Source organism: Cucurbita maxima, unplaced genomic scaffold (genome assembly GCF_002738345.1).
Source record: "Cucurbita maxima cultivar Rimu unplaced genomic scaffold, Cmax_1.0 Cma_Scf00031, whole genome shotgun sequence".
In the NCBI taxonomy this organism is placed as follows: domain Eukaryota; kingdom Viridiplantae; phylum Streptophyta; class Magnoliopsida; order Cucurbitales; family Cucurbitaceae; genus Cucurbita; species Cucurbita maxima.
Genome location: NW_019272047.1, coordinates 229,163 through 253,754, shown reverse-complemented (window position 1 = coordinate 253,754; position 24,592 = coordinate 229,163). Strand labels below are relative to the sequence as shown.

At 36.4% G+C, this 24,592-nt stretch overlaps 3 protein-coding genes across 4 annotated transcripts; 1 reads left to right on the top strand and 2 right to left on the bottom strand.

Moving 5' to 3' along the window:
- Positions 1–179: 179 nt before the first annotated feature.
- LOC111466629 (CSC1-like protein At3g54510) lies at positions 180–6,037 on the bottom strand. Its single transcript, XM_023111354.1, has 10 exons — positions 5,544–6,037; positions 5,209–5,349; positions 4,489–4,552; positions 4,191–4,403; positions 3,902–4,096; positions 3,258–3,556; positions 2,476–2,755; positions 1,982–2,260; positions 1,249–1,482; positions 180–492 (listed from the first exon to the last, which is right to left on the bottom strand). The coding sequence occupies exons 1-10, from the start codon at positions 5,822–5,824 to the stop codon at positions 334–336; spliced, it is 2,145 nt and encodes a 714-aa protein (XP_022967122.1). The 5' UTR covers positions 5,825–6,037; the 3' UTR covers positions 180–333.
- Positions 6,038–7,995: 1,958 nt separating this feature from the next.
- Positions 7,996–11,808, top strand: LOC111466340 (U-box domain-containing protein 44-like). The gene is made up of 3 exons (XM_023110942.1): positions 7,996–9,016; positions 9,101–9,401; positions 10,128–11,808. The coding sequence occupies exons 1-3, from the start codon at positions 8,270–8,272 to the stop codon at positions 11,558–11,560; spliced, it is 2,481 nt and encodes an 826-aa protein (XP_022966710.1). The 5' UTR covers positions 7,996–8,269; the 3' UTR covers positions 11,561–11,808.
- A 389-nt stretch (positions 11,809–12,197) lies between these two features.
- LOC111466338 (intron-binding protein aquarius-like) lies at positions 12,198–23,536 on the bottom strand. Of its 2 annotated transcripts, XM_023110938.1 has the most exons (15): positions 22,778–23,536; positions 22,125–22,214; positions 21,239–21,301; positions 20,357–20,443; positions 20,127–20,279; positions 19,871–20,031; positions 19,228–19,462; positions 18,821–18,931; positions 16,508–17,566; positions 16,123–16,386; positions 15,551–15,736; positions 14,260–15,414; positions 13,565–13,903; positions 12,830–13,066; positions 12,198–12,787 (listed from the first exon to the last, which is right to left on the bottom strand). In XM_023110938.1, the coding sequence occupies exons 1-15, from the start codon at positions 23,192–23,194 to the stop codon at positions 12,641–12,643; spliced, it is 4,704 nt and encodes a 1,567-aa protein (XP_022966706.1). In that variant the 5' UTR covers positions 23,195–23,536; the 3' UTR covers positions 12,198–12,640. The 2 variants fall into 2 exon arrangements, with proteins under 2 accessions (XP_022966706.1, XP_022966705.1); XM_023110937.1 differs by having other exon boundaries at positions 12,198–13,066.
- Positions 23,537–24,592: the final 1,056 nt, after the last annotated feature.

Below are 24,592 nucleotides of genomic sequence, written 5' to 3'. Positions count from 1 at the left end.
AGATCCCACATCGATTGGGGAGGAGAACGAAACATTCTTTATAAGGGTGTGGAAGCCTCTTCCTAGCAGACACGTTTTAAAAATCTTGAGGGGAAGCGCAAGAAGGAAAGTCCAAAGAGAATAATATCTACTAGCGGTAGAGTTGGTTGGATCATATCACTCCCATTTTACTCATTCAATGCTCAAACTCAGCCTGAAGTTTATATAACAAAAAGTAGCCAAAAAAAGTACTACTAAACGGTGGTCAGAGCCAAATTCAGATCAGTTTTTCCACAAAACTTATTCTAAACTACATTCTACAAAGAAGTCTATCAAAATTGGAAAATCTTGAAATCAAGTGGAAATTACCAATGGCTGTGTGGAGGTTGCCACTGATGCCAGTAAGAAGTCCGGAGGCTGCAGGCAGGGCAGGCAATAAGCATCGGCTGCTTTTCCATAGTTAACTTCCAAATCACCACTCATTTCATCAAGTTCATCATTTTCCATAGCCTCCTGAGCAAAGAAATTAACTCAACTTTAACTTATGAGTGCTATCGGTTAAATAATACAGCTACTAAGAGACATGTTCGACCAACATATTGCTTCTTTAGCTTCTTAGACACAGTTCTCTGAGCACAAATGTAGCATTATGAAAAGCTTATGATATTTTTCCAGCAGCTTTTAAGGAGACTCAAAATACTCAATCAATTTGTCATACAGTTGAGTTGATACATAAACTTGTCTAAATTAGATTAGATCTAAAGAAGTTGAACTACATAGAGTTCTCCTTGAATCAAACCAAGTTGAATTTATGACTCTTTTATTATTCAAGTGTTAAAAGTAGGCAAATAGAGGGTTAAATGCCATTATTTTGCTATTCCTTCCTTAAATTTTTAATGAAAATATTGGAGATGCTCAACCTGAATATTACTTTGTTAGGTTGAGGTGGATTCATCATTTGAGTCATTTAAGTTGGATAATTTGCATCTCAAACAGTTAGGCTAGTTCCAATACATCTCTTTGCCTAACCAAACCTTACCATAGGCAACCTAGGCTTAGTTTCCCGTATAATATCTAGAACATTTTAGTCTTACTTTAACCTCTCAGACCACTGTATTTTTTGGGTGACAAAACTAAAAACTTCCATGCCAAAACTAAGAAAGCTAGTATAAAATTCAATATCACAGGCATGTGATTCAGGGTGGCGCCATTGAAAGTTCTATTCTACTTCAAATAAAAACTAAAAATACACAAGGTAGTAGTAGTTACCTGTATTGGGTAGCAGTGGAATGTAGGAAGAAATCGACTCTTACAGTGCTCATTAAAGTATAAAGTTATCAGAGGTAGTGGAATTGTGGAAATGGAAGCTGCTGGCTTGGACTTCACTCCGAAGAGACCAATCATAGTAACTTGCATTAGAATGATTGCTATTATTATATGACGATGAATTTGAGGCCAGTACAGCCCAAATGTGTCGTAAGTAGTTGCATAAACGTCTTTAATCTGCAAGAAGTAAGCTTAAAATAAGTTAGGTATATCATACCATTATGGAGATTTGTGATTCCTAACATGATATGAGAGTCATGCCCTTAACTTAGTCATGTTAATAGAATCCTCAAATGTTGAACAAAAAATTGCGAGCCTCGAAGGTGTAGTCAAAAGTGACTCAAGTGTCGAACAAAAGGTGTACTTTGTTCAAAGGCTCCATATGCCTCATGGGAGGCTCTATGGTATATTTTGTTCGAGGAGAGGATTGTTGAGAATTGTTGGTGGGGGTCCCACATCGGATAATTAAGGGGTTGATCATGGGTTTATAAGTAAGGAATATATCTCCATTGGTATGAGGCCTTTTCGAGAAACTTTGCAAAGCCATGAGAGCTTATACTCAAAGTGGACAATATCATACTATTGTGGAGATTCGTGGTTCCTAAAAAGGTAGAAGGTAGAAGCTAGAGTTCAAATAAAACAAAAACCATTTGGGAGTACTAGTTAGAGCATTAACCTGATTGACATATACAACATAGCCCAAGCAGAAGTAGCCAATGAGAAGAGGAAGCAGCAACGGTGCAACAACTGCATATACCATGCCAATCAGTAGGAAGAGAGAGATAAAAGGGATAGTTCTAGAGTGTGGAAGAGAGTATAAATATGCCTCTTTCTCCTTTCCATTGCAACATATACATGACTTCAGAAGATCCCAAGATAGTAAACCAGGTTGAAGAATCTCTAAAGAAAATCCAGATAAGCCACTCGTCAATATATAAGTCGCAAAGAAATCAGCCTGGAACACAAAGAAACCAACGTTCAACCAAAATTCATATCAATAAATTTCAAAAACGAAGGGCATCTAAATATTGAAAGCTCATAAATTTCAAGAATCAAGTACACTCGAAAAAATATGTAGTCATTTCTAGAAGAGTTTTGCCTATAACTAACAATATTATCAAAAGGGAAGCAAAGTAGCAGTTAGAAATTATGAACAAGATAAATGCATACTTGAGCAGATACAGCCCCTGCAAGATGACTGGGGAAGTTTTTAGGATGTGTAAGATATTCTTCAATTTCATCAAGTAAAGATCCTGATATCAAACTCAAAAAGAATACATTTCCCACCAGAAAATAAAAAATCATGTTACAAGCTTTTATCTCCGCTTTACTCCTTGAAACACAGCCTGCTAGCTTGGCCATCCCAAGCATTGCAAAAGGGACCACATAAATAAATCCATTTAGGATTGCACTGGGAAGATAACCTGTCACAATGGAGCTTAACCCTGGTCTGAAGAAACATTGATATGTTAGATCCCTCATGAACGAAATCTAATAAATAGGATAGCAGAAAGAGAATCCAGTGTAAAATGAATATATAGAAGAAGCAATATGTTGTTGAGCCAGAACGTTTCACTCAAATTTTCAGATAATTACACTAGCTTTAAAGTTTTCAAGAAGTGATGATCCATGTGGAAAGAAATCTGAATAACAGTAATCAATCAACAGAAGAAGTATGATTTTATATAGCTACAAGAATCAATTTTCACTGCTTATTTGTATGGTTGTAAGTGGAATGATATAACATACGCCTCTAGTCATCATAATACACAATAAAATGAAATCAAAGATTATATGAAAAAAAAAAAAACAAAACTATAGTACATGATATTTTTACTAAATGAAAAAGAAAAACTATGAAAATGGACAATAGGAGTCAGTTGAAAAGGAGAGCAACGTGAATATATGGGATTATATTCATAAGACAAAAAATGCCACAAAAATAAAATTACATCATGTTTATCGCCATGGCTGGTGGAAACCACTTCTTTAATTTCTCGAATTTGGCTATTCCTTGAACAGCAGTAACTGGGATTGCAAAGAAAATTGTAAGAAGAGATGCTCCAACAATAACTCCAAATTCATGAAGGGGCAATAGTCTAACAGGGATTGCCAAATTCTTCCACGACACATCCCTTGGCTCTGGAGCCAACTCAGTGATCCACAGAAGAGGATTTAAGGAATGTTGTGACTGTGAAGCCAATGCAGCACCCAAACGGGACTTGAATGTAATAAAGGCTACGGGAAGCTCCTACAGAATATGAAAGAATCAATATATAGAGTAGTGTATTGTATAGTATTATGTACCTGAAGAATCCCCAGATTTTTAGTTACCAGAAAGGTTGGGGTAATAGCAGGCATATCACACTATCATCTAATACTATCATTCAACATAAAGAGATGTGATGAACTATTTTTCCCTGGGAATATCAAATACAGAGCAACTGATCAGTAGAAGCATCTGAATAACAAAATGACTAGATTTTTTCGAATTTTGCAGGTAAAAAAAAAATGATCATAACCAAGTAACCTCCAATACTAGAATCTACATTATAGATTACCAATGAAATCTAATTACTGAATCTGGTAAAATTACCTTGCTCTTAGATGCACTTTGAACCTGCAAGTTCTGAATTATATCATGATACCCCCGAAGCTTTTTCTCAAGGAGAGCTATTTTTAAAGCATTTTGTTGAGATGTATATGAGAGCAAGGGTTCTCTCTTATCATTCTGAGAACTTAACTTTTTTCTTCCTTGCTCAATTTTTCCCATGATAGACTTTGCCTGCTTCTGAAAATAATTGTCTACATCAGAAGCCTTTAATAAAAACATTAGAGTAAAATAAGAAATATTTCTCAAATTCTCAACAAGGTTTAAACATTACCATCAAATGGTCAAGCTCCTTGACATTGGATAATATTTTATAAGAATGATAAGTACGTGGATGATACTTTGAGAAAAAATGTTCAACATTACACCCATGAGCCTTGTGTTCAAGGCATAACGGAACATCCCGAACTAGAACAGTAAACTGATCAGGTCGTTCTCTCATGCTCTTAAGCTGTTGAATTCTCTTAACCAATATCCCCTTATACTCCTGAAACAAAGTCATAGGTGCAGTTAACTCTAGCTTTCCACGTATCTAATATATACATAAATGCTTCTTCAGGGTCGGAGGTCACCTTATGCAATAGGTATATTCCATAAAATGATATGAAGCATGAGCATGAAAAATGTACCCAAAGCCTGTGGAAAAGGCATAAATCAAAAAAGAGAAATTGTTAGTTAAGCTGACCCTAACTCTTCTGTCAAGCTCCAGCTCTTCAGTTACGTACTTATATCTGCTTTGTTTGGCTAGACTGTAACAAATGCATTTAAGTTATGCACAAAACTAAACTCAATGATTGAGTGTGAATGTGATTGGTTGAACACTATTATTTTCTTCATTCTTTCCGTTTGTTCACTTATGTGAATGCAGAAATTGCTTCACCAATTCTTTTGCATTTAAACGTCCGCGATCTTCTAATTAAATTCTTGTCGATTCGTAGTATTGTATTCTCTAGAAGTACCAAAAAGGTTAAAATGGTATTCTAGTCGATTCAAAGAATGAATGGGATGCATTATCCATATAGCCATGGCAGTATTCTGTCTTCAACAGGCGAAACTATAAGCCAACTAACAGAATGAACCAACTAGCCACTAACTGTCTGCTTATTTTAACTGTTCTCAACATAAGCCACAAACCAGATTATGAGCCATAGGTGGTCTTCCATATTTCATACGATTCTAATATCAAAAATTTACAAGACATTTAACTTAACTTCAATAAGAAAAATTAAAGAGTTGAAGTAGAGATTAACATCTAAGCTACGACAGAAAACGTTGGGAGAAATTATACTAACCAATCAGATCCTTCACGGACATTGGATATTGTGAAAGGATCCAGAGAATGGTATCTCCTGGATGGTTTCTCCTGGCCCAGGTAATTTACAGGGAGAAGTACCACCAACCCAAGAACAGAGCACACGACAGAGAAATTGATGCTACATCCAGAAGCAAACCAGATTAAGTTTAAATTAATACTTTCTCATTCCATGATGATTGAAGAACTCACAATTCTATCACTACAAAACAATCGATCGTAAGATTGAATCAATTTCAAACGACGTGAGGATCAAATCTTCTAAATAAAACAAAAACAAGCGAAATGAGAAGTAACAATGCCAAGAAATTGCACCTTAATTTGAAGAGCCTGATGGTAACTAGGGCATCAAGGCCACCGGAAGAGAGAATTTCATCTTCCGATACACGAAAAGCCCGAGGAATCCAAGTGACGGAAGGGAGAAATCGACGGAAAGTGAAAGGTTCAAATGAAATAGTTTGGCCGAGCGAAAGACGGCGAGCGTAATATATGGCGGCATTTGATGGCTGCTTCTTGAGAATGGAGAAGATGGAGAGAACTACGAAGGCTAAGCCGATGTTAACGGCCGCTGAAGCCAACAAACTTCCGGCATTCATTTTTCCATGCCAGGAGCTAAGCTAACACATTACAACCCTTAAAAATGGCTCCGTCGAGGATCTGAAGAGAGAGAGAGAAGAGAGAGGAAATCGCCGCCGCCGCCGCCGCAGCCGCCTCCTCCGGCGCCGTCGTCTATTACACGTGGCGTTATCTTACATGCAAGAAGGTCGCCAGCTATGGCTTCGTGGCAAAACGCAAACGAAACTGGCGGCAAATTGTAGATCAGAATCAGGTAGTGTATTAAAATTATTTATTTATTTCTAATATTTATTATTTTTGTTTTTTAAAATATATATTAAATTACAAATTTAGTAAAAAAAAACAAAACTTTATTTCTAATAAATTATTTGTATTATTTGATAAAACTCTAAAAAAAAAATAGCACAAAAGAATATTTAGGAGTGTTTTATAGATTATTTGGGACTAAATTTTTTTTTTCTCCAAAATCTTTAAAATTAAATTTATATTTCACAAAAAAAAAAATAATAATAATAATAATTTTTATTTGATTAAATTATATTTGTATGAACTCTTAATTTTATCACTAATACACCTTATACGACTTTTTAACGATTTAAATATTTAGTTCTTAATTGATAGTACATTCATTGAATTGACAAATTTTATAAAAAAAAAAATTAGCTGATTTATATCTTTATACTTAATTTTAATGAATTTCTTATTACAAATTTTATATCATTTACATCAGTTAAGATATACTTATGTTCGAGTCCTTCGTTCGTCTCGTTCTCATAGGCAACTCTTCAAGGAGTTTCTCACCAACCGATATGTCATCTTATATAGACTGATATCTTCACATGATATTTCTTGTCTCCTTGTATGTTTTTTGGGTCAGGACACCTTTCGTCGAAATAATCAAAACTTCAAACATCATATAGCTCATGAGCTTTCGAGGTCAGTGAAAATTTAATATTTCCACGGTACCATCGTAATTTAAAGGGCATTTTTGTAATTTAAACTAAACTTACTACAAATGGTAATTTTTAGATTTAGAATTAGATGGTTGTAAATATGACAAATACTATTTTTTATTTTAGTTATTTTTATCCTAATTAATTATTGTACTAATACCTTTCCTTTCTTTAAATATATATATATATATATATATTGAAACAATTAAGTAAAATATAAAAAAATTTCAGTAAATTAAACCATTTAAGTCATTTCATATCCATATAAAATAAACCAAACGTATTTTCTAAAATTTAACAATTTTCTTATATATATATATATAATTATTTTTTAAAATTCAAAAATGGTAAAAATATATTATTTAAAAAAATTATAATTAATCGTCTTTAAACTTATACTAATTTTTCGCTAAATATGATAATTTGACTTGACATAATACTAGTCGATAAAAATCTAGCTAAAAAAATAATTCGATTGGGTGGGTAAAATTAAATTTGAAATTAATAATAAGAAATAAAAAAAAAAATTTATTGGAGTGAAAAGATAAATCATTTTCATATTTTTTAAAGAATTTTTAGTCAAATTTTAAAATTAAAAATTCAAATTTATAGCTAATAGATATTGTCCGCTTTAGCCCATTACTTATCATTGTTAGCTTCAGTTTCTAAAATACGTATCTTAATGATAGGTTTCCAACTCTGATACCATTTATACCGGTTCAAGCTCACCACTAAAAGATATTATATGATTTGGTAAGATTCCACCTCGATTAGAGAGGAAAACAAAACAAAAACTCTCTCTATTTTATATGTAGCTAGACTAATTTTAAAAATTAAATAGTTAAATTATATTAAATTATAATAAATGAATATAATAACCCATAAAAATCTCTAAAGTTTTGTTGCATTAAATATATATTTTAAAAAAATCTAAAAACAACAAACCACACAATTTATTAATTTTTTTAAAGAAAAAAAAAATAAAAGACTTGGTCAACGATGAGTCGTTGTCTTCCATCGTATAAGAGACGGAAAAAAAAAACAAATAAAAATAGGGAATAATTGCAATCATTTTCCAAAAGCCCCACAAAATACTCCCACCACATAAATATATATATATATATATATATATATATATATATATATATATATATATATATATATTTATTTATTTATTTATTTATTTATATTAAATTATATGAACTTTTTTTCTTTTTATTTCCAAATCAGTATTACGTGAGGCATGGGGTTTAATGTTCATCATTCGTTTTACAATTCAAAGTTGGAAGTCTTCGAAGCAAACTACAGTTAGTCATATAACTGCAAGTCTCTGGGCTTTCTTCTTTTTGTTTCATCTCTGTATTTTCTTCTCACAAAACTTCAAAATCTTGTCCACCCATTTTCAGTTTCCATTTAAATGTTGTTCTACTTTGAATTCTTCTTCAGACCCTTTTGATCATTTCTGTAGATTTTGTTTTTTTTTTTTTTTTTTTTGTTAGAAAGGTGAAGAACATGGAAAACAGGAGTTTCTCAGAGGTTGTCTCTGAAATTATAGCGTCTATTGATGAGTTAGTTTCATTATCCAGGAATTCAGAATCGGAGAAAGAGATGTTCATTGAATTAGCTCTTGTTTTGGAAAGGATTCCACCAGTGTTCTGTGATTTGAGGGATGATTACAAGCTTATGGACAACCCATTAATCAGAAAAGCAGTTGAATCTCTTGAGAAGGAGATAGTGCGTGCTAAGTGTTTGATAGAAGTCCGCAATGAAAAAAGGAGACATGTTGAAGCTATTGCTCATGATCTTGGGCGATCCTTGGGCCTTGTCTTGTTTGCTACTGTTGAGGTTTCAACGCACTTCAAAATGAAGATTGGAGAACTGCACAAGGAACTGATGAATATGAAATTTAATGAGAGTTGCAGTCCAACTTCGACTTTAACTTCGACTTGGACTTCGACTTCGAGTCGAACCACGGAGTTTGTATGTGATTTGAGAGTGGAGGAGATTGAAGAAGAACGGATTAGCATTAATGTTTGTGATATTGCACTGCATCTTAAGTATGGAAATGATGATGAATTCAAGCTTGCGGTCGTGGGATTGAAAGAGTTGATGCAAAGTAAAAATGTTGATGATGGATGGCTCAATGAAGAGGGAATCGTTTCGATTTTGCTGAAGCGTTTAGGTTCAAACAAATCCGTGGATCAGTCGATAATCATTCAAGTACTTAGGTATCTTGTTTGGAACAGTCCTGCAAGCAAGGTAGAGCCGGAACTGAAATTTACCTTATGCACTCTTTTTGAAACTGTTATTTTCAATCTTACACTGAAACACAATAATTTACAGGAAATGATGGCAGACATGGGACCTTTGTCAACATTGGTCAAGTCTTTGGCTGGGGAGGAGGAGGAGAGGAGGGAAGCTGTGGGGCTGTTGTTGGATCTCTGTGATCTTGTTAATGTACGACGACGACTCGGCCGAGTTCAGGGTTGTATTGTTATGTTGGTTGCCATTCTAAAAGGGGATGATCCGATTGCTTCATATGATGCGAGAAAATTGTTGGATGTATTGTCAGGGAACACCCAGAATGTGCTTTATATGGCAGAAGCTGACTATTTTAAGCCAATGGTGCAACTTTTGAAAGAAGGTAAAGCGAGAGAACAGAAGCAAAAATTCTATCCAGTATATGTTTTGTTTATTTTTCTAGAACATGCTTTAGTAGCTCGGTTAAGAACTAATGCCTTATCATTATATCGTGTCAATGATGTAGCATTACTGATCATGTTGTTGTCCTCTTTGGGCTTTTCCCTTTCGAGCTTTCCCTCAAGGCTTTTAAAATACGTCTACTAGGGAGAGGTTTCCACACTCTTATAAAGGGTGTTTCGTTCTCCTCCCCAACTGATGTGGGATCTCACAATCCACCCTCCTTCAGGGCCCAGCGTGACGTTGGCACTCGTTCCTTTCTCCAATCGATGTGGGACCCCCACCAAATCCACCCCCTTTGGGGGTCTAGCTTCTTTGTTGGCACATCGCCTCATGTCCACCCCCCTCCCTTCGGGGCTCAACCTCCTCGCTGGCACATCGCCCGGTGTCTGGCTCTGATATCATTTGTAATAGCCCAAGCCCACTGCTAGCAGATATTGTCCTCTTTGGACTTTCCCTTTCGAGCTTCCCCTCAAGGCTTTTAAAATGCGTCTGCTAGGGAGAGGTTTTCACACCCTTATAAAGTGTGTTTCGTTCTCCTCCCCAATCGATGTGGGATCTCACATTAATTCTTCCGGATGATGTGGATTGATGAAAGATCTAAATTCTCTTCTAGCTATAAATTTATGGATTTCAGGCTCATAACGTTGAACCCTTTCCATGTCTGTAGGTTCTGACATGAATAAAATCCTCATGGCAACGGGGCTTTCAAGGATGGTGCAGAATGAACAAAGTAGAGCCTCACTAGGAGAAGAAGGGGCAATTGAACCCCTTGTCCAAATGTTCCTTACTGAAAAGCTTGAAGCTAAATTATCAGCTTTAAACGCATTACACAGCCTCTCAGGCTTGAAGGAAAATGTGCAGCGATTGATTAATTCTGGAATTGTGAGTTCTTTGCTCCAACTCCTGTTCTCTGTAACCTCTGTTCTTATGACTCTTCGAGAACCCGCCGCTGCAATTCTTGCAAGGATTGCGGAATCAGAATTGATCCTGGTCAACCATGATATGGCTCTACAAATGCTCTCACTTCTGAACTTATCAAGTCCAGTGATTCAGAATTACCTTTTACAAGCTCTCAATAGCATCGCTGCTCATCCTAGTGGACTAGAAGTTAGGAAAAAGATGGTGGAGAGTGGAGCAATCCAGCTTCTCTGCCCCTTTTTGATGGAAAATAATACTAAGATCAAGAATGATGCCTTGAAATTGCTTTATTCTCTTTCAAAGGATGCTCCAGAAGAGATAGAAGAGAGCCACATCAGTGTAATTCTGAGTATAATTTCATCGACGAATTGCGAATCCGAAAGGGTCTTTGCTGTTGGTATACTAAGCAATGTTCCTGTAACTCAAAAGAAAATATCTGATATGCTGAGAAAAGCAAATCTTGTGCTCATCTTGATATCCATCATGAACACCAGCTTGGCTAATTCAGATATTTCTACGTCTTTCTTGTCAGAAAATGTAGCAGCCTTATTAGTACGGTTTACAAATCCATTTGATAGGAAATTACAGCTTCATTCAGCAGAGCAAGGGGTTATTCCTTTACTGGTGAAGTTGCTATCAAGCGCGTCGACCATTGCTCAGAAAAACGCAGCAACTTCACTAGCTCAGTTGTCACAGAACTCGCTCTCTCTCAGCAAGGCCAAGAGTTCAAGGTGGTTATGTGTTCCTCCTTCAAAAGATTCACTTTGTGAAGTTCATGGAAGGCAATGCTTCACAAAAAGCACATTTTGTTTGGTTAAAGCCAATGCAATCCCTCCTATGATCCAAATTTTGGAAGGCGAAGAAAGAGATGTCGACGAGGCTGTCCTTGGGGCCCTTACAACCCTTTTGGAAGATGAAATTTGTGACAATGGAAGCAAATACATAGTTAAGATGTCTGGAGTTCAAGGCATCTTAAAAGCTTTAGGTTCATGCCATATTGGTGCTCAACAGAAGGCATTATGGATACTGGAGAGAATATTCAGAATTGAGGAGCACAGAATCAAATACGGAGAAACTGCTTGGTCAGTGCTTGTTGATCTAGCCAAGAAAGGTGATTCAAGTTTGAAACCAGCCATTGCAAAGCTATTAGTACGGCTGGAACTATTTCAATTTCAAGACTGAAAGGTACCTATGAGCCAATATATTACAGTAGAGTATATACCATGATTTTTGTCCATAAACATTCATGTCTAGTTTACTCGTTGTAAAATATTTGTTTCATGTTCATCCCACTTTCATGATAAAACCATTATAGTTAAGAATGCAATAGGTTTTACTCCATAGGAATAGAAAATGTGGATTCCTACCCACAATGTATACCTTTTTTATTTTTGAAGTTATAATCGAGTTAAAAAGAGCCATTTATGGAAGTTATGTATTTCTGAACCGCGCGTGGAACTCTTAAGACTGTATCGAAACCATTATTAAAAGCTCCTTCCGAAAGTGTTAAAAAGAATACTTTGATTCCATGTTAAGAATGAAAAACTCTGATACCATGTTAAAAAAGAATGTTCTAATATCATATTAAGAATAATGTTTTGATACCATGTTAAGAAATATAAGCAGTACTTTTAATCTCATTTCTGTTTCTAGACTTTCATTCCCATAATCAAAAAAATAATTCAAACATCGAGACTAAGACATGGAATTATACTCAAAATTTTGCCAAGTAAAATTAGAAAGCTTGTCCCTGCATAAGAGAAATGGGTATTGTGAGATCTCAATTGAGGAGGAGAATGAAACACCCTTAAATTAAGGTAATAAGTACCTTAAGCTCTACTAATCATTTAAATTTTTTCTAAACTCAAGCTACAACGTTACAAAAGCCAAAACTTTGAAACTACAAAATGAAGGCTTGGATATATTTTTTTTACAATTCACTTTGAGCATAGCCAAGATGAGACTAAATCACAAAATCAGTATGTCATCTTTCCCTGAGGCGGTCTGTTGACCGTTCTAGCAGTCTCGGGATGTCGTGCTTCTGCTAAAGATATGCCATTCAGCAGTAAGAATGAGAATGCTGATCAGCTCAAACCCTCACTTGTTTTAATCTTTGATGTCCTACAAGTTTAACAGTGTTTAGTTCTATGCTTTGAAATCGCCAATATGACATCGGACAGCATCGTCTTGTCAACATTTAACAAATAAATCATATTTTCTAAATTCAGAAAACCAATTCCATCATCGAAGTAACAAGCCAAATTATTCTTCCATTGTTGTTGTTCCATCAGGATTACTTTCCGTTGGCACAACATTTCCATCATCGTTATTAGCCTCATTGTCCTCAATATTAGTCGAACTATCCTCGAGCAGAGGCTCCTCCTTCGATCCACCGTCTTTATTAGCCACCTTGTTCTGCTCCTCCTTCGATCCACCGTCTTTATTAGCCACCTTGTTATCCTCATTTCCATTAGCACCGCTTTCAAGTGCAGATTCTCCATTTACCCCATTCTCAAGACCATCGGTCTTCGAAGTTTCCATAGCGGTGTCTGAAACGCCATCATCATTGGCTTGCTCTGTATCCATAGCATTTTCCCCAAGAAGACTATTATGTGGTATGTCATTGTTCGGAGCAAGCTGCCCCGGATGAGCAGCATACCCATCAAATTGTTGGCTGCCGATACGAATCTGCAGGGAATAAGTCCAGCAATCAGCATGACTAACACATAAATCACACAAGAACGCCGTTCACAAATACATTCTCAATTATAAGGAAGAAATGAAGGGGAAGGAAAAAAGCTTTCTAATAAAAAGCCTTGAACTCGATGGCCTCTCAGTGGTAAAATATGGAGAAAGGGAAATTCCAGAATTCTGAACAGTAGAAAAAGCGGGAGGAAATATGGAAGTTATCGCACTTGAATGCCTATTCTTGGTGCACTCTCTCCAGTCCCTTCCGTAATTATATGATTATTTTGAACATCAAGTGGTGAGCTTTTTTGTAATCTCCTTTGGTTTTTTCATTTATCAACAAAAGGTTATGTTTATTTAGAACGAAGATTATAGTGGCAGAAAACTGAAGTACTAGACTTGGAACATTAGGACTTCTATGGTTTGGAGCCCAGTCCAACTTCAACTACCGGTAACCATGCTGATCAAGCAGACACTTAAATAAGTCTATGATAATACCTGATAAAGTTGTTCCAGAATGCTGGCCATCTCCTCAGTACCACTAACATGGTAAATAGGACCAGTATCTGCAACATGACGTTCTGTATATGATGTTATCTCATTCAAATTGAGACCAAGGCGGTCGGGCCTCTGAAGCAGAAGTTGAAATGTTGGCTGCAGTTCATAGCATTGTTCAAACAGAGATCGGCGGCAGAATACATACAAACCAAGCCGAGCACGAGACATGGCCACAATCAATCTTCTAACATCACGGAGGTGCCCCACAAAGCGGGTTCGAACGAGAGACAGTAATATATAATCATTCTGCTGACCTTGAAATTTATCGACTGTCGTCACCTGGATTCAAATATTAAACAGCATTTGTTAATGTATGATTACACGGCATGTAAGTAGCAATATTAAGATTGGATATATGAAAACATAAGGAACACGACATTTACACAGCTCAATGGACAGTAACATAGAGTTGATAGAACCATATACTTCGAAAATAAGATGATGGGTGAAGAAAGGATAGTTTATCAACGCCCTAGACTACTTTGTTAAACCATCAAAACAAAACTCCAATAACTGTGCAGTTGAGAGAACTCCAAAGATGTACAGAGATACTGACACCATTAATTAAAAAACTCAGAACCAATAAGCAACAAATAATGTAATTGCTTGCGTAAAGTGAACCATTTTGGAGATACCTTGCTAGGGGCACCAATGAAGTTGTATGGTACACATCTACGATTAATAACATCTCGGATTAGAAGCTTCTGGCCATTGTAAGTTGTCAAGATGGATATCTTATTTGCAGGGTACCCTAGTAAACGCATATAAATATACACACTAACAACATATTCAGCCTCCCCCTCGTTCTGATAGAACCAAGGAGAAGGAGCAGTCTCACCCCTCCCTTGGTAATCCGGCACATCCACTAGCTGATAATCGTAAGAGAATCCAGCATTGGCTCTATGAAACATGGCTGCCTCCTTCACATAGGGAAGATCTCCCAATTCTCTATATCTCCAGTTGTAAAGCTTGGCTATACTTGGTCTAGCTCGACCTTGAGCATTGAGTTCAATATAAGGAATACCCAACCTGACAAACCTTGTAAATAAACTTTGATCCATATGGCTATACTTTTGAAAAGCCATGTTCTTCACAACTGGGGGTAATTGATGGTGATCACCAATTAAAATGCAGCGTTTGAGACGTGCATAACCATCTTCCTGCCTCTGAAGTAACATTGGTATAAAAGTTTCAATCTCTAATATTTGTGCACTTTCTTCCATCAGCAAATTATCATACTTGAAACCTAATCGAAGAAAGTCCTTCCTCTTTAGGGCAGCGTGAGTACAAGTCATTGCAACAATCTTTGCTTGCTTAGTCATCAAATAGTTTGCACGATCAGCTGTGGACTTGAGTAATTCAAAAGCCCTACACTCTTCAAGCTCCTGAAACATTGTCTTAAGATGACGAAAGCATCCCTTAGCTGCCCGCATATCTTTATCAAAAGATTCACCTGTGAAAACTGGATTTGGTGCATTTGAGAAGAACTCCTTGAAGGGAAATCTTTCTTGAATAAAATTTGGTTTATCCTCATTTCCAGCACAGGCAGCTATGAATTGCTCCCAGCGTGAGTACACATGCAGTAACCAAAAGTATCCAGCAGTTTCACAAGTATAACCAACATCTTCAGGGAGTTGGAGAGACCTTGCCAGCCTTTCAACTTCACTTAGCAATTCCAACCTTCGCACAAGCATCGAATTAACACGCCCTTGCCGGCTGAAATCAAGATCGGTTGCTAATTCTTGTTCACCTTGACCAAGACGAAGCAGATAGCGGGCAGGAACATCTCTCTGAGATCATTAGAGAAGTTAGTAAAGAGATGTATATAATTAAAATAATATGCACCATGAAGCCTTAAATAATGTATATATATACGAAAAAGTGACCTCACAGTAAGTTTGTAACAGTTTAATTTCCTTCATTTACCTCCATTATCTTTTCGAATAGGTCATTCAGAGCTTGATTTGAGTGGGTGATTATCAATGTTCTCTGTGAAGGGCAATTGTGATAAAGAACATTTAGAACTTGAACAGCTGTGTCAGTCTTTCCAGTACCTGGTGGTCCAACAACCATGGTTAATCCAGGTTGAACACCAGAAATGATTGCTCCAACCTACAATTTAAAAGTAAACAATGTTAGTCTCACAATTCAAATAGAAGTTGATCAACCAAAGAAGAAACAATGTCCAGACATTTTATGAATAACCGAACTTTCATTGAGAAAAAAATGAAAGAATACAAGGACATACAAATAAAGAGCCCATAAAAGAAAGAAAATTAAAGAAATGGCATCCAATCAAGCAAAATAAGACGTAAAGGATAATTACAAAATGGCTTATCATCGAAGCCTACAGAGAAACGATGAACCTAACAAGAGTCCCAATATCACACCAAGACCTCTCAAGAAAATAGGCATGCTCAACAATCTTAGAATTTACACCAATCATATATATAGTTTTTCATGAATAAGAAACAAAAAGCAAAAAGTTAAAAAAGAACCTGTGTTGGAGTAAATCTGACAGAGTTCTGTTTAGGCTGATCTTGAGGATAAGGACCAGGGTCAGGAGGAGTATACGCCTCAACTATAAGCTTTTCCTTCTCACCACAGGCATCGATCATGTTTTCATCATTCTTTGGAACACTTGAAGACTTCTTGTTCTCCGGAAGAGCATGATTGCTACCTTTAAGGACTCTAGGAAACTTAATACGGAAAGGGGGACTAGGGTGCAAAATCTCCTCACCATCTGGATTAGTAAAACAGACCTGAACAAATTAACATAATACATTTAGACTCGGATACTTTTTATTATACACATATAGGAGTCAAGGATATTAATTCACTAATTTAAGAAATCATTTTAAATAAAAAGAAGGCATAAATAACCTGATAATCTGGAAAACATTCTTTCAAATGATCAGCATCAAGAAATGTATCTTTAAAGTCTACTGTTTCCAAAAGATCCGGCATGTTAGTCCATTGAGCAGCAGAAGGATTCCCATAACCAAGAAGTATATTATGCAACCAATCAGGAACGATACAGTATTCATTCATAAGATCCCTGATAGATTCCAGGATTGCTTTGAAATTATTTTCTTTGGGTTTCCTCCTCATCAAAACATTAAATGTCCCATAAACATCTTCTGTACCCTTATCTGCAATAGCACTGACATCCATATGGTACTGTGCTGTATCTAAAGCAATAGTTACAGTTCTCAACTCCCCTTTAGGAGGCTTCCACTCATCCGGTTTAATTCTTCCAGTAAAGTCATTCATAAGAGTTCCCTCTTCATCACGAATCTCAATAATTTCACATCCACGTACACACTGAAGGCCAAGACGTTGAGGAACACTAGCCTTGGCAGCTTCCTCTGAGCTTAGAGGCTCAAATGAAGGACTAATAGAGAGTAAAAATAAAACATCGTGCTCTTTAAGAGCATTCCATTCAGATCTTATTTGGGCTCTATAACTAGAAATGCTAAAAGTGACATCTGCAGTCACAGATGCAGGCTTTACTTCCCCAATATTTGGCTGCTTTACCTCAGTAATCTTGAATTCTTTAATAGGCACGGCCATTCTTGACCAACCACGGAAAGCAGTTTGTCCCTCATTATTAATGTAGGCAAGGAGATGGGGCACAGCTTCCTGAATGTCTTCACGGATCTCATACGTTGATTCCAGGCGAAAGAGATTAAAATTTCTCAGAAGATAATCATGGAGTGTTAAAAACTGTAAATTTAACTTAGGAAGAGCCAAGCAACCTTCCCCCGAGTAATTAATGCTTGGCACAACACTCTCATCCCACATTATCTCCTCATTTGGGTAAAGTGGAAGTGCATTGATGGCTTCCTTTTGAGACTGTTGCTTCTCAAAAAAGGAAACAACAACCTCAATTAAAAAATCAGCTCTATCTGACCAAGGATCTTCTTTTGACACTAACTTGAGCTGCATAAGCAACACGAATGTTAGTCAAAAAGGAGCTTGAAACTATTTGTTATTAGAAGCTGTAAGCTAACTTTTTCATAAAGCAAACCAAATGACATATAAGTAAAAATAATAATAATAATAATAATAATGAGGGTGACAAGAAAATCAAAGAATTCTCTTTGGTACTTCTCATAATTTCTGTGAAAATTTTATATCCTTTCTAGGAAAAAGAAGTGACTACAGAATTTTTATGGTCTTTCCACTTAGGATGTCCAATCCCTGTTTGTTTATATAGCTTTTGCAGTGAAATGTCTGGTTCTCTCCAGAAGAAAGAAAAAATGTTGACATTAACATATAGGAACCGAAGAAATATGTTGAGCTGTAGAATAAGGAAAGACAAAAAGCTGCTCCCAAGAATTTAGAGCAGCTTGAAACCTCCCCTCGAGTAAACTCAACCATAAACTACTGAAGCACAATCATTGGCACATCATTTCCTCTAATTATAAACACCTCCTACTAACCTCAACTACCTCTAGAATCCTAATAATATTTCTAACCTCCAGCCTAACAGTATTCCTAACGTTAAGTTATAACCTGAATAGAGGCTTCCTCCAACTAACCTCAACTAAAGATTAATATACCTCTAATATCCAAATAATATTTCTGAACTCTACCCTAAAATCCTAACGTTACATTGTAACCTGAATAGAGCCGCCTTCACACTTCATGCTTCTAGTTGCTAATGATCAGTTGCACACTTGTATAGCCTTGAAACAAGAAATTCTCGATATGCAAATCTTTTTCCCAACTTTTATTTTATTTTATTTTATTTTCTTAATCAAAAACCTAACTTTGAACTATCTTTATCATAGAAGAATGGACAGCTCCTTTTGTCCACATGCAGGGTTGAAAACTTAGTTGCCTGCCTCAGTAGATGTAGTACTCAATGAGGGGGGAGAATAGAGACAATAAAATGAAAAAGGTGAACAGAGATAATCTACCATATTTAGTTGACATTGTGTAAGTGCACGTGAGAAACAACAGGTGACCACAGTTCCCTAATCATATGGCATCTCATTAAACACTGCCCTAGGTTGGGTGTCCCTCTCTAAAGATTAAGTTAAAAGTGATGAAATGAATCCAACAATAGTGATATTGAAGTTTATAAGTTGCTGTTTTCTGATAACTAAAAAATACAAACAATATGATCAACTCATTCAATTTATATTTTTAGCATCCCAGAATAAGTTAAGAATCGAGTCTTTCACAGACCTTAGAGCAAACCAAATCTTTCAGCTCTGGAAGAGAGAGCACAGATAGTTTCTTGGCAAGGTCAGCACGTTTATGAATTGAACCAACATTGGCCAATGCAAGTTCCCGCAGCTAAAGAAGGAAGAGAGTTATATATATTAGCCAAGCCTAAAAATTAGATTTAAAATAATAAATACTATAAATAACACATAATAATAATTTTTTTTTTAATTTGTCTTTTTCGTCATTGTAGCTTACATGTCCAAATGCACAGTAATTTTTTCAAAAGAGGATTTCATACCCACTGGTGCCTTTGTAATTATTTCTTTAGTAACCAATGCACTGTTTGTTGACAAGGAAAAAAGAATAAATGAAACATCCATTTGCACTGTTAAGCCTTTGCCTTCTGAATCAACTTAAAAACTAACCTTTGAAATCTTCTTAAATGCAAGAAGCTGAAAAGATTGGACACGGTCATAATGAGATTGGAGAACCTCATCGTCCGTCAGTTGTGTTCCAACATGATCATTGATCTCAAATACTTCATAGAACTGCAGCAGATCGACCAGCTGAGCAAAAAGTTTACCTTTTTCATGTTTGTAAAGAGCACTTAAATGACATTTGGCAACAACGGCGACATCAGCAACAAGAGGTCGAAGATATCTGAATGATCCAACAATGGTCAAAAAGAGGCAGTTTATGAAGGTCAAAAAAATACACAATGCACATAAAGTCTTTATGTAGTCTACCAACAAACTGAGGGAAATAAAATTTAATCAAAATTAAAATCTTTTGGGCAAAAAAACAGTTAGTGACGGTAGATTACAATAGAGATTTAAGATGAAATCCAACCACAACAGAAAAATGCTAACAGATCTCAAGAAGTAAAAATGAGAGAGAGAGAGAGAGAGAGAGAGAGAGAGAGAGAGAGGAGAAAATATCATTTCTTAACTGGTCAAGTAATATTAAGACTACTGCACATCAATACAACAATCTCAATAAAAAATTCCACCAATCAAGATTTGAATTCAAACAAAGGATGCATATCATGGCCATAGTATTTAAGCATACCTCCTTGTAGGAAGCTGACTTAAAAGATCAATCAGAAACTCCATGAACCTCTCACAATACAAAATGCAAGCATTGTCTCCCTCTAGCAAGCCATTGGTATCAACAAACTGATCATTTTCATCACCTGAATTACTCTGAGGGAAGACTTCACTATCCAAAACCTGGTCGCCAGATGTAAGATGAAGAACAAAAAAAATAAAAGTCAAATTTGTGCATGAGAATAACAAAAATAATCTTAGTCAGAAAGACAGGCAACCTCCAGGAACTCTTCAATGAGGTTTCTTAAGAACTTTGCTTCAAGAGTCGACAATGGATCATAAACCTCCCCTCGTTTAATAAACTCTTTAGCCTCTCTCTTTATCATCCTTTTCCATTTCTTTATTATATTAGTATTAAGACAAAGCTCCATCTGCAGATGAATGAAAAAGAAAAATGTAGTTGCATTCCAATGGTAAAAGAATATCAGCAGCGGAACACACGTCATACCTGTAAACGACCATAAGATAAACTGTGCCAAGACTGCAGACCTGCTATTCTCAATACAGTCTCACTGACAATCTCATCCTCCAAGCTCTGCCGAAGTGAGTTTTTAAAAACCATAAGCAATAAAAGAAGAACAATACAGGCAGATATTGGCAGAAACAGTCACCAGTCCTAGAAAATTTATTTACTTCTACTAGCGTATTCAATTCCATTAAAGGTACAATAATATTGTGAATGCCTGATCATTTGAGTGCAGTGATTCATAGTAGAGGTTTGATGACAAACATGTTTTTAGTAAAGGAGGTTTGATGACAAACATGTTTTTCACTGACTATGTTCTAAAAACAAGTTGTTTGTATTGAATTCCCAGACGAGCCCTAATCTTCCAAAGAAATTGGGAGGGGAAAACTCCTTAGATCGACTTCTTTATATAAACTCTTGCATTATGAGTTGTAATTGGTAAATGCGACAGATTAAGTCCAAATTCAGTTGACTTGGATAAAATTGAGCAGTTCTTATAAGTTATATGGTCATCCTTTGCATCACGAAGATGTTATTTGGGTACTGCAATGAAAGATAACCTTTGGTAGCTGGGGAAGGAAGAAACCACCATATTCTCAAAGAAAGTTGAAGACGCTTCCAGAAAGTTTGGGAGCGGATCATTTCTTAGATTGTTTGTGTTTCTTTTCTAATTTATTTATGCGTTTTAACATCAATGAACATTGGGCTAATTCGTAGAGGCCTCCCTTGGTCATGTATGAGTTCATAACTTAACTATCCTCCTTTTCTGCGATGATTTCCTACCCCACACACGCACACACACACACACATAAAAATCCAGAAGGTATTGTTGAACAACTAAATTACAATCAACGTGTCAAATACCTGAAAGGCATTAATCATGAAAACAAGATAATTTGTCTTCTCTGCAATGCTTATTTCTCTTCCCTACATCATAAATAGAAGTAATTATAGTTCCAGATAAAAAGCTGATAAATTAAGGTCTAAAATAACAAAAAAAATGAAGCACTTTATGGCCTACACCATACAAGAAAGACATCCATATGATGACGTAAAAAGTAAAACTTCAAAAACTTACAATAAGGAGGAGAAATGATTTAAGCAGAACCTCTAAAATACAAAAAAGCTGAATGCCCAATCATCGGCATAAAGTAAATCGACAGCTTTTCCTATTTATAACATATTGAAGTTCTGCCCCATGCAACCCATATTTGGGAAGTAGAGGCACAATTGCGAAAAATAATTGAAATCTCCTGCTTTGAAGCCAGATAAGAGACACCAATTCAGGCCAAGAACAAGCATGGAGACTCTTTCGCTACAAGACATTAGCGGTGTTAGAACTTCCCTAGACTATGAGTTAAGTAAAGAAGTGGACTTTCTTCAGGATTTTGAGCCCCTCCAAAGATGAGAAAGAAAACCCCAATCTATTTGGACCTTCGTAACTAAATCTTTTCATAATTATCTCTATTTCCAATCTAAGTGACTAGGGCTCTTTTTTTCCTATAATTTTCATTTTTTGGTTGCTACATTCTCTGGACCAACCTCTATTTTTGTGTCGCTCATCATGCATACATTCCTCTGGATGCCAATGGTCTCTCAATGAAATATATAAATACACATAAATAATCACCCAATGGTCAATCAAGATTAAAGTATAAAATGAAGGTTGATAATATTTCCGCAAAAAGAATCATTCAAACAAGTCTCACAACCATGGCATGCATAACAAGTCAAACAAAAAAAAACTAACCTCCTTCAGTCGAAGAACCCTCTCAAGAAACCCCTTGAAGACATCCTTCCGATCATAAAAACAGACCCAAGCTGCTACGTTCTCTCGAAACTACAAGAACAAATCTCAATTCTTACGTCTCATAGCAGTTTCAAATAATGAGCATTCCCCCAAAATGACATTTTTTGATTTAGAAGAAACAAAATATAATATAGTGTTTCAATAAATAACAATCTAAAAACAACATTACAAGAATGGTAAGACACTTTTTAGATGAGCTCTTATGATTTTCATTTCGGTGACCACCGACCAGATGAGCTTTCTAGCTTGTTAGTTGTCCCATAAAACGAATTAAATTGTGGAAGTTCGTTTCACTCCATTTTAGCAATTTCCCAATCACCAATAAAGAAAACCCCTGGTTGGAATGTCATGTTGAGCAGCTGAAGTCTACTTGGAAACAAGAACTTCTTCCAGAACATTCTTCCAGAAACCATGAATTATCGCCCGAAGCTCATTGCAACATCAAGTCATTTCGAATTAGCATGCAACAGCTTTACATTTCCAGTGACATTCTTAATATCTTTCCCATTCTAACATAACGAGAATGCTTTGACGATGAAATACTCAGAATAACAGTTCGCGAATTTAAGAAAGTTTCTTCACAGAAAAATTACCTTTTCATTGACCATGAGTATCATCGACATTACATGCTCAAACGTCGCAGTCTCCGGATCAAAATTAGGCCACAAATAGTTTTCCAAGTACTGACTGACCTCCAGAATCATCACCCTCTGTAGAGGCACGGTCTTCCGCCCCTCCTTAATCGAAAGCTCCGTCTCATAAATCTTCTTTACCAATTCTGGATCAAAAGGCTCCTTCGGCTTCGAAGGATCCCTCACTTTCGACCAGTTCTCCGCCGCAATCTTCGTCAGCCGGTCTCGCTGTATCTCCGATAGCGTTATCGTGTTAGGCAGTGTCGCACCAGGCTTCGACTCCACAAGCTTATCGTCGACTTGGTTGGACTCAACAGGGTACTCCGCCACTCTGTGACGCTTGAAATCATAAACACCAGTTCCATATACCTTCGGCATTGTAAGTGGCCGAAAACCTTAACGTAAGCGCCGGAGGAAGGGGATTCTAGGGTTTTGGAATTCAGAAAATCTGTGCAGGGTTTTAGCTAGAGTGATGGATTTACTGAAGGATAAACCTCGGGAGCTAGGTTTCGAAGCAGCAGCAGAGTCGGTGAAATCGGCCTTGTGCCACGGTGGAATCGGTGAACGGCGATAATATTCACGATGAGGGTGGGATATTAGTGACTGGAGAGGAGGCGCCGGTGTCGGCGTTAAATGGCCATCACACGACCAGAGCCGGTGATCGTCATATATCTTCTAATTCCAACCCCACGGCGTTTGGAACTCGAAAATTAATAAATTTTCAATAGAATTTCCATAAATACATGTTTTGTACTAATAAAATGAATTTATTTTCTATTTACTTTTTAAGGTTTCTAAAGTGATATAATTGTTGCTTAAAATACTAAATTAATAAAATTACTTAATTTCACATTTTATCTCAAACTATTTAAAATACATGAAATACGGAATTAAAGGTACGTACAAAAGGAACTCCAAACCGTGGAACTCCCTATAGCCAACAGCCCACGTGTGTCTCTGCCTCGACCTACATCAAGCTCCACCTGAAAAGAAAATTGAAGCAACAGGGTTGAGTATATGCAAGTAGTATCAAAGCTAGACATCGAATGGTGTGCCAGCGAGGACGCTAGCCCCCTAGAGGTAGATTGTGAGATCTCACATCGGTTTGAGAGTAAAATGAAGCATTTCTTATAAGAGTGTGGAAACCTCTCCCTAGTAGACGCGTTTTAAAACTTTGAGGGGAAGCCCTTGAGAAGAAAGTCCAAAGAGGACAACATCTGCTAACGGTGGGCTTAGGGCGTTAAAAATGGTATCAGAGCCAAACAACATGTGGTGTGCCAACGAGAACGTTGGGCACCAATGGGGTGGATTATGAAATCCCACATCGGTTAGAGAGGATAACGAAACATTCCTTATAAAGGGTGTCGAAGTCTCTCCCTAGCAAATGGGCTTTGAAACATTGAGGGAAACTCTCTTGTCCAAAGAAGACAATATCTGCTAGCGGTGGGCTTGAAATGTTACACATAGTATCAGAGCTAGACATCGGCAGTGTGCCAACAAAGCATTCCTTATAAGGGTTGAACTTTTTTTTGACTTTCTAAGGCTTGAAACTATAAACTTCGACCATCGGGACTAATTTAAAAATTTATGGAAAGCAAGTTGAACAGGTCTCACTTTGATTAGTCACCCTCATTCATACGGTAAAAAGTACACATATTAAAATAGAACAAGTCGAGCGTTCTTACAACTATTATGTACAAAAATGGCGAGCTTAGAAACCGAGAAAAAAAAAAAAAAAAAAAAAAAAAAAAAAAAAAAAAAAAAAAAAAAAAAAAA